The sequence below is a fragment of the Crocuta crocuta genome, unplaced genomic scaffold (assembly GCF_008692635.1).
Source record: "Crocuta crocuta isolate KB4526 unplaced genomic scaffold, BGI_CrCroc_1.0 scaffold77, whole genome shotgun sequence".
NCBI lineage: Eukaryota > Metazoa > Chordata > Mammalia > Carnivora > Hyaenidae > Crocuta > Crocuta crocuta.
The window spans coordinates 4,727,152-4,739,152 of record NW_027532172.1 but is presented as its reverse complement, the minus strand read 5'-3'; the positions used below and the strand labels follow the sequence as shown (position 1 = coordinate 4,739,152).

The following is a 12,001-nucleotide window of genomic DNA, read 5'->3' as shown; positions in this document are numbered from 1 at the left end:
ATCTATTAATAGTCATTGTGGATGATGATGACCATCATGCCAGCTAGATTGTAAATTCTTATAGGACAGAGATCTTTTTTTTGTACTTCTTGATGTTCCCTGCTGCAGTAAGAACTCTTCCTAATGCCGATTGGTCATTGAAGTTTTGCTCTTGGTGACTACTGTCCAATATCCCATGTAGGTTTTTAGGATGATCGAAGAACGCCCCACACACGCCATCACTGTGCGTGTTTCCTACCTGGAAATCTACAATGAGAGTCTGTTTGATCTCCTGTCCACTCTGCCCTATGTCGGACCATCAGTCACACCAATGACCATCGTGGAAAACCCTCAAGGGGTCTTTGTAAAGGGCTTGTCAGTCCACCTTACAAGTCAAGAGGAGGATGCATTCAGCCTCCTTTTTGAGGTGAGATGACCAAATCGAAGGATTCCTTCCTTCTTTCCTTCCTTCCTTCCTTCCCTCCCTCCCTCTCCTTCCTTCCCTCCCTCCCTCTCCTTCCTTCCCTCCCTTCCTTTCTTCCTTTGTTTCTTTTCCTCCCTCCCTCCTTCTTAGTTTTTTACTTTGATAACCAGAATGAATGTTAATATATGCTCATTTAGCAAGTTCAGATAGTAATGAAAATATATAGGAACAAAAATTAACATAGTTGAAATTGTCCTTTTTTTCAGTTAATATGAAATCATGGGCATTTGTGGTATAGAAAAAAAAGAATTAACATTCTTAGTATATAAAAGCTCTTACAAATCTATAAATTCCCCAGCGTATGTTATCTTTTAAAAGTCATATTGGGGGCGCCTGGGTGGCTCAGTCAGCCTCCAACTTCAGCTCAGGTCATGATCTCACAGTTCATGGGTTTGAGCGCTACATTGGGCTCTGTCCTGACAGGTCAGAACCTGGAGCTTGCTTCGGATTCTGTGTCTCCTTTTCTCTCTCCTGATCCTGCTCTGTCTCTCTCTCTCTCTCAAAAATAAACATTTAAAAAAATTAAAAGTCATATATGTTGGAACTCCTATACCTCACAGTGAAATATAAAATAGTGCAGCCATCTTGACAGATTCCTGAAAAGTTAATTAATTTTATGATAGAACTTAGCTCTTCTACCCTTAGGCATTTTCCTAAGAGAAATGAAAATGTGTTCACACAAAGACTTGTAAGCAAATGTTATAGCAGCATTATTCACAATAGCCCTAGACTGGAAATAACCAAAATGTCTATCACCTGGTGAATGGGTAAACAAAATGTGGTATATCCATATGATGAAAAACTATTTAGCAATAAAAAGAAATGGAATACTGATATATTTATGCTACAACATAGATGAATCTCAAAAACATGCTAAGTAAAAGAAATACAGATCACATCCTGTTTGGTTCCTTTCATTTGAAATGCTCCCGGTGGCCAAATCTTTAGAGATACAGGTAAATTAGCGATTGCTGGGAGGAGGGTGTGGGAAATGTCTGCAGATGGGCCCAGGGAACTTTTTGAGTGATATAACATCTCTAAAACAGGATTGTGGTGTTGGTTGCACAACTCTAAATTTGTTTTTAAAAAATCGTAAATTGTATAAAAACAGAAAATTTTATACAAAATTTATAATTTAAGTTATATGTCAATAGGGGCACCTGTGTGGCTCAGTTAAGCCTCCTACTCTTGATTTCAGCTCAGGCCATGATCTCACTGTTCATGAGTTCGAGCCCCACATTGGGCTTCACACTGACTGTGCAGAGCCTGCTTGGGGTTCTGTCTTCCTCCCCTACTTGCTCTCTCTCTCTCAGAATAAATAAATAAACATGTTAAAAAATTTTATGTCAATAAAACTTTACTTAAAAAGTCACATAGGTGGGGCACCTACATGGCTCACTTGGTTGTGTGGTTGAACATGCAACTTCAGCTCAGGTCATGACATCACAGTCGTGAGTTGGAGACCCACATCAAACTCACTGCTGTCAGTGCAGAGCCCACCTCAGATCCTTAGTCCTCTCTCTTGCTGCCCCTCTTCCCCATCAAAAATGAATAAACCTTTATATTTTTTAAAATGGTCACATAAGTGTCCTCAAGGGTAATTTAAACCTGGAGCCCTTGCATCTACAAGGAAGAAAGAGCATCCCAGAGGCAGCAAATAGAGCATTCATTCTTATTGTTGCTTCTGACATTCTGACAGCATGATATTTGCTGTAGGTTTTTGGTGGCTTAAGGTTAAAGAAGGCTCAAGTTTGGGAAGAGTTTTTATCATGAATAAGTATTTATTCATACCCTTAGTAGTAACCAGTCTCCTGACTTGTAATCATTTCATTGGTCTTTATGGCTTTACCACCTCTAGCTTCCTCAAACAGCATACTGTAATTTTTTTGAAAACTTTTATATATATAAAAGAAATCACATAGGATTAATTCTGATTACTTTTCCTCTTATCTACTTTTTATGTGAAATTCATCTATGTTCTTGCTATACATTTTTCATTGTCATCATCACTGTATTACATTGGGTGTTGGTTGAATATACTACAAGTTATCTCCTTCCTTCCTTCCTTTCTTTCTTTCTTTCTTTCTTTCTTTCTTTCTTTCTTTCTTTCTTTCTTTCTTTCTTTCTTTCTTTCCTTCTTTCTAAGACAGTGATGGTGCACATGAGCGAGTGAGAGGGGTAGAGAGAGAAGGAGAGAAAATCTTAAGCAGGCTCAATACTCAGCACAGAACCCAACACGGGGTTCCATCCCACAACCCTGGGATCATGACTGGAACCAAAATCGACTCAGATGCTGAACTGACTGAGCCACCCAGGAGCCCCTACTCTACTTCTGGTGGATATGTGGGTTTTCCTAGTTTGAGGGATATTTCAGACAATGCCACTGGGAACATTCTTGTATGTCTGTCTCATGTACATAAACATGAATTTTTCTGGGTAAAGCCAAGGACTGCAATTATGGGTCATTGAGTGTGTCTTTAACTTTCTTAGGCAATGCCAACTCTATCCCATAATGGTATACTCCCATAGCGGGTTAGACCTTAAGACCTTAAAATTTTGACCAATCTGGCGAGTGTCTGTTTTTTCCCACTTTGCTCTGTGTTTTCTTCTCCCTAATTACTAATGAGATGAAGGACTTTTCATGTGTTTACTGACCATTTGGATTTCCCTTTTCATATCTTTTATCTTTACAGATGTCTTTTTTTCCTCTTATTTGCATGAATTCTTTATATACTTTGAAAACTAATCCTTTTTCAGTTATATGTATTGTAAATATGTTATATTTCCCGTGGCTTGCTTTTTTTTTTTTTTAACTCTCTATGTGTTATTTGATGAACAAAAATTCTTGATTTTAGGTTAATTGAACGTATATAAATTTTTTGTCTTAACTCTTTGTGTAAAGAGCACATAAGAGGAGTTTGTTTTAAAAACCCACAGGTAGAGGGGCATCTAGGTAGCTCAGTCGGCTAGGCATCTGACTTCAGCTCAGGTCATGATCTTAACTGTTTGTGGGTTTGAGCCCCACGTCAGGCTCTATGCTGACAGCTCAGAGCCTGGAGCCTGCTTCAAATTCTGTGTCTCCCTCTCTCTGCCCCTCTCCTGTTCGTACTCTGCCTCTCTCTCAAAAATAAATAAAACATATTTTTTTTTATTTTTTAAAGTTTATTTATTTTGAGAGAGAGAGCGAGAGAGAGAGCAAGCAGGGGAGGAGCAGAAAGAGAGACAGAATTCCAAGGAGGCTCCATGTTGTCAGCATAGAACCTGATGTGGGGCTCGAACTCATGAACTGTGAGATAATGACCTGAGCCAAAGTCAGATGCTTAACCTATTGAGTCACCCAGGTGTCCCCCCAAAGTTTTTTTTTTTTTTAATTCACAGGTAGAATTCTTCAGTTAAGTCATCTGACCCTGGACTTTTATTTGTTGGCAGGTTTTTGATTACTGATTCATAAATAGGTCTGTTTAGATTTTCCATTTCATCATAATTCACTCTGGGTAGTCTGACCATCTTTATCTTTTAACCAAAGCATTTCATTGCATTTGCACTTAATGTAATTACTGATATATTTGGGTTTACATACATCATGCAATTACATACATCTTTGTTTCATTTGTTCTACATTTATTTTTCTTATCTGTTTAGCCCCTTATTTTATTTTATTTTTTATTTATTTTTAAATTTATATCCAAGTTAGCATATAGTACAATAATGATTTCAGGAGTAGAATCCAGTAATTCATCCCCTACATGTAACACCCAGTGCTCATCTCAACAAATGACTTCCCTAATGCCCCTTACCCATGTTTTGCCCCTTTTTTTGTTGGATATTTTTTATTATACTTGCTTTCCCCTTTACTAATTTAGAAGTTGTACATTCATTCATATTTATATCCTCTCACTGTCTCAGTTTATCCCAGAAATAACTTGGTACCTTTAGTTAATATACACACCCAAATGAATATGTCTAACTAGTGAGAGCTGAATAAGCCCTGTGGATTATGCCAAAGTCAGCTTCTTGGTTTTGATGATGTGCTATGGTTCTGCAAGACATTATCTTAGGGAGAGGCTGAGTGAAGGATACAGGGGCCCTCCCTATACATTTCTTTGAAACTCCTATGGATCAAAATAAAGTGTCATTTTATCATAATTTTTATTATATTTTACTATAATATCATCATTTTAATTGTGTTATAATTAAAATGTTTAAAAATAGGGGCACCTGGGTGGCTCAGTCAGTTAAGCATCTGACTCTTGATTTCAGTTCAGGTCATGCATGATCTCACTGCTCGTGAGTTCAAGCCCATGTCAGGCTCTGCACTGACAGCTCAGAATCTGCTTGGGATTCTCTTTCTCTCTCTCCCTCTCTCTCTCTGCCCCTCCCCTGCTCATGCTCTGTCTCTATCAAAAATAACTAAACATTAAAAAATTTTTAATAAATAAAAAAATAAAACCTCAAAAATCTAAAGTTCATGAAAACCTTTTACTTCCTCCTGCATTCTATAAGAACCTTAGGATTGCTGCCTTACGTTTTACGTTTTTGTTTTTTGACTCTGCAGGGGCATCATTATTAATATTTTATATAGTACATGTTCATTTATATTTACCCTCGTATTTACCAGTCTCATTGCTTTTTCTTTCTTTTCTCCATCACCTTCCACTGGAGATTGTTTTCTTTATTCTGCTTTACATCCTTTACAGTGAGCATGCTGGTGACAAAGAGTTTTTTGTTTTTTGAAATGTCCTCATTTTACCCTCAGTCTTGAAAGATATTTTTTTCTGGGTATACAATTCTATTTTGGCATTTGTTTTATTCTACCATATTAAAGAGATCACTGCAAAGTTATGGCTCCCCTCATTCATAGTGAGAAGTCAACTGTCAGTCTGTTCAATAGCCTTTTAAAAATATGTTAGTCTGGGCCTTTTGAGAAGCAGATGCCAAGATGGGATTAAATGTGCAAAGATTTTTTTTCTTTAAGTTTTTAAGTTTATTTTGAGAGAGAGACAGAGATTGAGCAGGGCTCAAACTCATGAACCGTGGGATCATGACCTAAGCCACAATCAAGAGTCAGACGTTTAACTGAGCCACCCAAGTGCTCTGCTATATGATCGTTTTAATGTGCCATTGAAGACAGTTTGCTATGATTTTGGATTCTGCATTTCTCTATTATTAAAAAATATTTGTCACCATTTTCCTGGCTATATAACATTCCATTGTACAGATAGACCATTCCCTAATCATTGATTATGTAAGTTGATTGTTACTCAGTATTCATGAACATTTTTAGGACTTTGTCATTCTTATTGCTACTTTGCTTTTCAGATAGCTCTACAAATTCACACATCCCTAGCAGAGGGTGAAAGCCTATGTCTGGACTCCAGTCAGTCTCCCATTCTACTAGTCTATAAATGAGACTTTTTCTGGAAGGTCTGTCTGATTACAGTAACATGAAATCACTTGTATACCTGTCAGAATAGCTGAAAATGACCCAAATGCCTTATTGTTTTAATTCTTCAAAATGCTGTCTACTTTCCCTCCTCTTCAGGGAGAAGCCAATAGGATTATAGCCTCCCACACGATGAACAAAAACTCGTCCAGGTCACACTGCATTTTCACCATCTATGTGGAGGTGGGTCTGAGGTCCTTGAATGGCCCGGGAGGGGGGTGGCCCAGTCCCACAGGGCCTGCTCCAGATAGAAGCTTCTCCCTGTGACATCTGACTTCTGTTTGGATGTTTCATAGGCTCATTCGCGGACCTTATCAGATGAAAAGTACATCACTTCCAAAATTAACTTGGTGGATCTGGCGGGTTCGGAAAGGCTGGGGAAGTCTGGGGTAAGTGGGGAGCAGGGCGTCCCTTCTCAAGCCACAGCCCTGTTTCCCACACTGTCCCCATTCACATGGGATGTCCCTCGAGGGGCATTCGTGAGCCCAGTCCTGAGCTGGGTACAGTGGAGCACGTGGGCCTGACCCCATGGAGCTGGAGGGAGGGAATTAGTAGAGGGGAAACAGGTGCATCATAGTTGCAGTTTGTACCTAATAGGATTTTTGTGAACATTGAAAAAGAGGATGGCCCCAAAGTTCTTAGCCAGGTGCCCGACCCCCTGTAAGTGCTCTCAGAAGATGCTTGGTGCTAGTAGTGGCATTTCTCTGCATAAGACTGGGAGCATCCACATGAGTCTTCCCATGAGTATTTCAGCTCAGCTTTCATGGGCGTATGAGTATTAGCATAAACATTCACACGAGTATGCAGTGAGCATTCTTATATGAATTTGACTAAGTGTTTTTATGTGTATGATAGTCACAGGATGATTTGCCCAGGTATCTGCACAAACATTCCTGTGCGAATTCATATCAGTGTGACTCTTACGTGACTGTTTGGGTGAATATTCACAGAACTATTCATATTCCCATGAGAGTTCCCATGAATATTTTGTGTGAGCATCCCTGTGAGTGTTAGTATTAGGCCATGATGGAATACAGTCCCATGATACTGAGAGAAGAGCTGGCTCTGGGAAGGGGGCTCTGGCCTGGCCACCCACCTGCGGTGTTCCCAGTGGGGTAGCCTCCCCATTGGTGTGAAGTGGAACTGACCTTTGGTTTGTAGTCTGAGGGACGAGTCCTGAAGGAAGCCACGTACATCAACAAGTCGCTGTCATTCCTGGAGCAGGCCATCATTGCCCTCGGGGACCAGAAGCGGGACCACATCCCCTTCCGGCAGTGCAAGCTCACCCACGCCCTCAAGGACTCGTTAGGTAAGGGCAGGTGAGGGAGGTCAGTGCCCAGGGCGGAGGGACAGGACAGGCATAGCTGCTGCTGGTGGTAATGGAATTGCTACCTTCCGGCGGCATGCACTTCCCTGCAGCCTTTTCACCGTGGTCGCAGACACAGCTAAAAAGGCAGAGTCATGCGTGGCCCCCTTTTCTGTCAACCACAGCATGCAGCGCTGCTCCTTCAGAAACTTTGCTTAAACTTTGCCTCTGTTGGGACTACCTTCTCGCTTCCCCTCAGCCCTAAACCTGGCAGAATCCTTCACGGCCTTCAAGACCAGGTGGAGGGCCCCTGCCATTCCTCATTCTCTTCCCCCACAGGCTGCTTGCAGAGGAGCAGGGGTCATGTCTTGTCATCCTTGTGTCCCCAGGCTTTTGTTTTGGGCCTGATGGCACAGCATAGGGCCTCTGATTACTGATTGAGAGCCACCAGTAGCAAAGCCCTGGCCCACAGCCCTCTCCCTGCCCCAGGCCGTCTCTCCTCTTCTGGTCTCTCCTCTGCTGTTCCTCTGCTCCTCTTTTAGGTACATCCAGTGGCCTCCCCCCTCCCCTGCCCTCCTCCAGCCTCACACATGCTTGGGCGTGTCCCTTCCGACCCTGTCTGAGTCAGCTCAGGTGGCCCTAACAAAATGCCACAGACTGGAGTGCTTCAACAACAGACTTTAATTCCTCACAGCTCTAGAGGCTGGAAGTCCCAGGTCAAGGTTCAGCATGATGGTTCCTGGTGCGGGCTCTTTTCAGCTCTGAAAAGAGCTGTGCCTTCGCACAGCAGAGAGCAAGAAAGAAAAGAAAGAGGGATCAGAAAGAAAGACAGAGTTCTTTCTCTCATATAAGGGCACTAATCCCATTATGGTGCCTCTGCCCTCAGGACCTCATCTAAACCTGATCACTTCCCCCAGGCCCCATCTCCGGATACCATCACACTGGGGGATAGGACTTCAACATAGGAATTTTGGCAGGACACAAACACGCAATCCGTAGCAGACCCCCACCAGCCTTAAAGGAATCTCTTGGCAGAAAACCCACATGGTTCATGGCCCTTCTGTGTCCTGCTCTCTGCAGGGGGAAATTGCAATATGGTCCTCTTGACAAACATCTATGGAGAAGCCGCCCAGTTAGAAGAGACGGTACGTAAAGATAGCCAAGGCGGCCTGGTTGGAATCCCTGCTCGTGGGTTCCAGGGCTGGGTAAGGCTGGCTCCGGGCTGGCTAAGCCGGCATACTGGGCCATAGACCTTGTCAAGAGGGAAGAGACCCAGGGGATGAATCCACTGAAATTGTTGTGGGGTCCAAATACCAAGTACCAAGGGGCAGAGGCTGTGTTGAGGAAAAGGCAAGGCAGGAAGCAGGCGCAGTGTGGGGTCTGTGTGAAGAGAGTTTTGCAGGGGCAAGAACCATGCTGCTTGGGGTGCTGCTCCCGTGAATTGGGATCTAGGGCAACTGATTGCTTATTCTTCATAATTACATGTGTAAAAATCTTGGAAGCACCATAGGGTTCCAGGCTGTGGTTATAAGGCTGGTGCAAACTGACAGGCAGTAAGCATTTAGCATAGGGGGGTGGGGGAAGGGCAGCTCAGTAGAGGTGAGTTATACGGGGCCTTGGGCCTCAGGGTTTCTTGCTGTGGCCCTGAGTAATGGGAGAGGCCCAGATGAAGGAATCCTTCAGAGGAAAAGGGACTTTTCCTGAAAGTAGGGTGAGGAAGGTGGGCACCGAGCTGGCTGGGGTTAAAGAGTTGGTGGTACAGAAAGCAGAGATGTGGGTTGCCTGGGTGGCTCAATTCATTATGTGGCTGACTCGGTTTTGGCTCAGGATCAGGATCTCATGGTTTGTGGAATCGAGTCCTACATCGAGCTCTGTGCTAACAAAATGGAGCCTGGCTTGGGATTCTTTCTCTCCCCCTATCTCTGCCCCTTTTGCATGCTCTCTCTCTCTCTCTCTCCCCCAAAATAAATAAATATTTAAAAATAAATAAAGTAAAACAAAAAGAAAACCGAGATGCTCCTGGCAGAGGCAACGGTGGGCCTGAAGGTGTGGCCCATGCCAGGAACAGCTGGCCCTTGTGGGGAGGGCTCAGAAAGAAGAGCAGGGAGAAAAAACTGCAGAGGCTGCTTGGGCCCTGGCGGCCAGGCTGCCACTGTGGCTGTTCTGACAGTTGCTGGAGTGTCGTGGGGTTTGAGCAGGAAGGGCTGTGGCCAGAGTTGTGACTCAGGAAGATGAACCCAGCAGCGGGCCCCAAGGGGACCTGGGAGGGGACAAGCTTATAAGACCCAGAGGCGGTAATACGGGCTCTGATGGCTGAGGCAGTGATACAACTGAGCTCACAAACGGGGCGCCCCCGGCTGGGGCTTCCCTTCTTCCTCTGAAGGGCCACTCATCATAAACAAGACAGATTTGGAAAGTTCTCCATGGATGTTTTGTCAGGTGCAGAGGTTTTGGGCAAGCCTGGGTCATCTGTAGAATCCACTAAGGTGAAACAGGTCCTTTCCAGGCACACTGCAGGGCAAGATGCTCCTGCAGGGCCTCCCAGGCTATTGCTTCAGGGACCGTCCCTGCTTCCAGGGCGAGTGTCCTGGGCCTCGGGAGACCGGCGAGGGGGCTCTGGCTGACGTGCAAGCAGCATCCCCAGAGGATGGCCTCAGGAGCTACGTAGGATAACATAGCATCAGTGAACCCAAGAGGAGCTGTGTGAAAATTGGGCCTCCTGGCTGCCTTGTTGAGAAATGCCCTCCAAGATGGTGGAAGGCCCCTGTCTCTCCTCGTCCCCACCCCTGAGCTGGTCATCAATAGGAAACCACTCTGCTTATACCCGCTGTCCCTGGAGGTTTGTGAGCCCACGGAGCCTAGAGGAGCTGTGGAGAGGCCTCAGGGGCTTGGGACGAAGGCATCTTGGGGTGTTGAAGCTAATGATTCTCTTCTCCAAATGCTTTAAAACCTTAACACTGTTCCTGTCGTGGGTCATATTGCTTTATTCAGGGCCACTGCATGTGCATGTGGGAGTAAACACTGCAAGGGGGACACTTGCTGCGCTTGGAGCAGCTGCATCCGAGCCCACCCCACACAGGAGCAGCTCCAACTGTAGTGACAGGGTCTCCTCCCGAGGGCTCCCTGTGGCCAGGTCTATCCAGAGCACATTGCCCACCTCTTCACAAAGTCTCCCCGACTTTACAGAGAAGTTACAAAACCTGTCTGAGGTTGTGCGGTTGGTCAGCGGCAGAGTTCTTAACCACCAGAGCAGACTGCCTGAAGGGGGAGCCCTTTGGGGCCTTCTTTGCGCCACCTCTGGGTGACCCTCCTCCCTTTACCCCTCCGTTTCGGAGCCCTGAGTCAACCCGGCATGGCGTGAGGCTGGGATCTCGGGCCTGCCTTTTTCTACCACTGGCAGCTCCTCATTGCCAAGGAACAGCCCTCCACCTGTCCTGTAACATTGGTGCAGTGGGGCACAGCGCCGGGGCTGTTTCTCAAGTGCCTACTCATGCGGCCACCTCATGGGCCTACAGCCATAATTACCCCTGCCTGGCTGCCCCCCCAGAGGGACTCAAGTGGAACCCCCAAGGAAACCCTACACTTGATGTTGGAATATGCTTATATGCAGAAATTCGTCTTTCCCAGAAGACTCCTTTGGCCTGTTTTAAAAATATCTCTGTTCTCAAGCAATTGGCCAAAGACCTAGAGGTCTGTCTGATCTGTTTTTCAGCTGTCTTCACTGCGGTTCGCCAGCAGGATGAAGCTGGTCACCACTGAGCCTGCCATCAATGAAAAGTATGATGCTGAGGTACTCAGGGCTGGTGGGCAGGTGTCTCCCTTTGGAAGTGTGTGGGTCTGCTGCCTGGGTCACACAGCCTGGCTTCCCTTCCTGCCTCGATGAGATCCTGGGACAGGCCAGAGTCTTCCGAGCCCCTGGGGACCCCCACTTGGGAGCCGCCACACAGGTAAAAGGGCTAAGTCAGGTCACCACCCAGTTCATGTGTGAGGCTTCAGGGCCTCTGACTGCCCCAGGCTTCTACATGAGAGCTGCTTCAGAGTTCAGTCAGTGTGGACCATCTCTCAGGCTCCTCTGGTTATATCACTACAGAACCTCTTTCCCGCCAGCCTGTATGATCCCTTTCAGCAAGCACAGCCGACCAATCAGAAGGAACGCTCAGCATCACCACTAACCAGGGAAATGCAGGTTGAAACCTTAGTGGAATTTCACCTTCAGACTAGCAAAACTTAGCATGTTTCCAACAATGTAGAGTAATGGCAAGAATGCGCAGAGACGGGAGCTTTTGTCTGTTTCTGGCCAGAGCGTAACCGATAAAATTGCTTTCGAGAGTATCTTGGAAACTTCTTGTAAAGTAAAAACTCATTTACCTCATTTTCCTTTAGGATGCTTGTAGAATCATGGTTACCAGAGACAGGAGCATATACAGGCCCTGAGCTCAGGACAAGGCAGTTAAATCTTCCAGATTCCAAATCCTGAAGGAAAATAAGGGTCCCTGTGGCTCTGTGTAACTAACCCATGGTTTGGATGTTGAGGAGGGGGATGGGTTAGAGCAGTGGCTCTCAGACATGAGCTGGTAGCAAAACCCCCGACTAGCTTCTTTTTTTAATGTTCATTTGTTTTGAGAGAGAGAGAGAGAGAGAGAGAGAAAATGTGAGGGGGAGGGGCAGAGAGAGAATCCCAAGCAGGTTCCACACCATCAGAACAGAGCTCCCCCCCCACCCCCACCCCATGGGGCTTGATCTCAGGAACCATGAGATCATGACCTGAGCAGAAACCTGGAGCCTGCTG

The 12,001-nt window shown here is 45.3% G+C and overlaps 1 protein-coding gene across 5 annotated transcripts in view; it reads left to right on the top strand.

Moving 5' to 3' along the window:
* The window catches only part of KIF9 (kinesin family member 9), a 53,340-nt gene that overhangs the window by 10,479 nt on the left and 30,860 nt on the right, over positions 1–12,001 (top strand). For all 5 annotated transcript variants that reach the window (XM_077777322.1, XM_077777320.1, XM_077777321.1 and 2 more), the window contains 6 exons: positions 182–406; positions 6,006–6,089; positions 6,203–6,295; positions 7,068–7,215; positions 8,293–8,357; positions 10,925–11,002. In XM_077777322.1, coding sequence (XP_077633448.1) covers positions 182–406; positions 6,006–6,089; positions 6,203–6,295; positions 7,068–7,215; positions 8,293–8,357; positions 10,925–11,002 — 693 coding nt within the window. The remainder of the gene's footprint in view (positions 1–181; positions 407–6,005; positions 6,090–6,202; positions 6,296–7,067; positions 7,216–8,292; positions 8,358–10,924; positions 11,003–12,001) is intronic.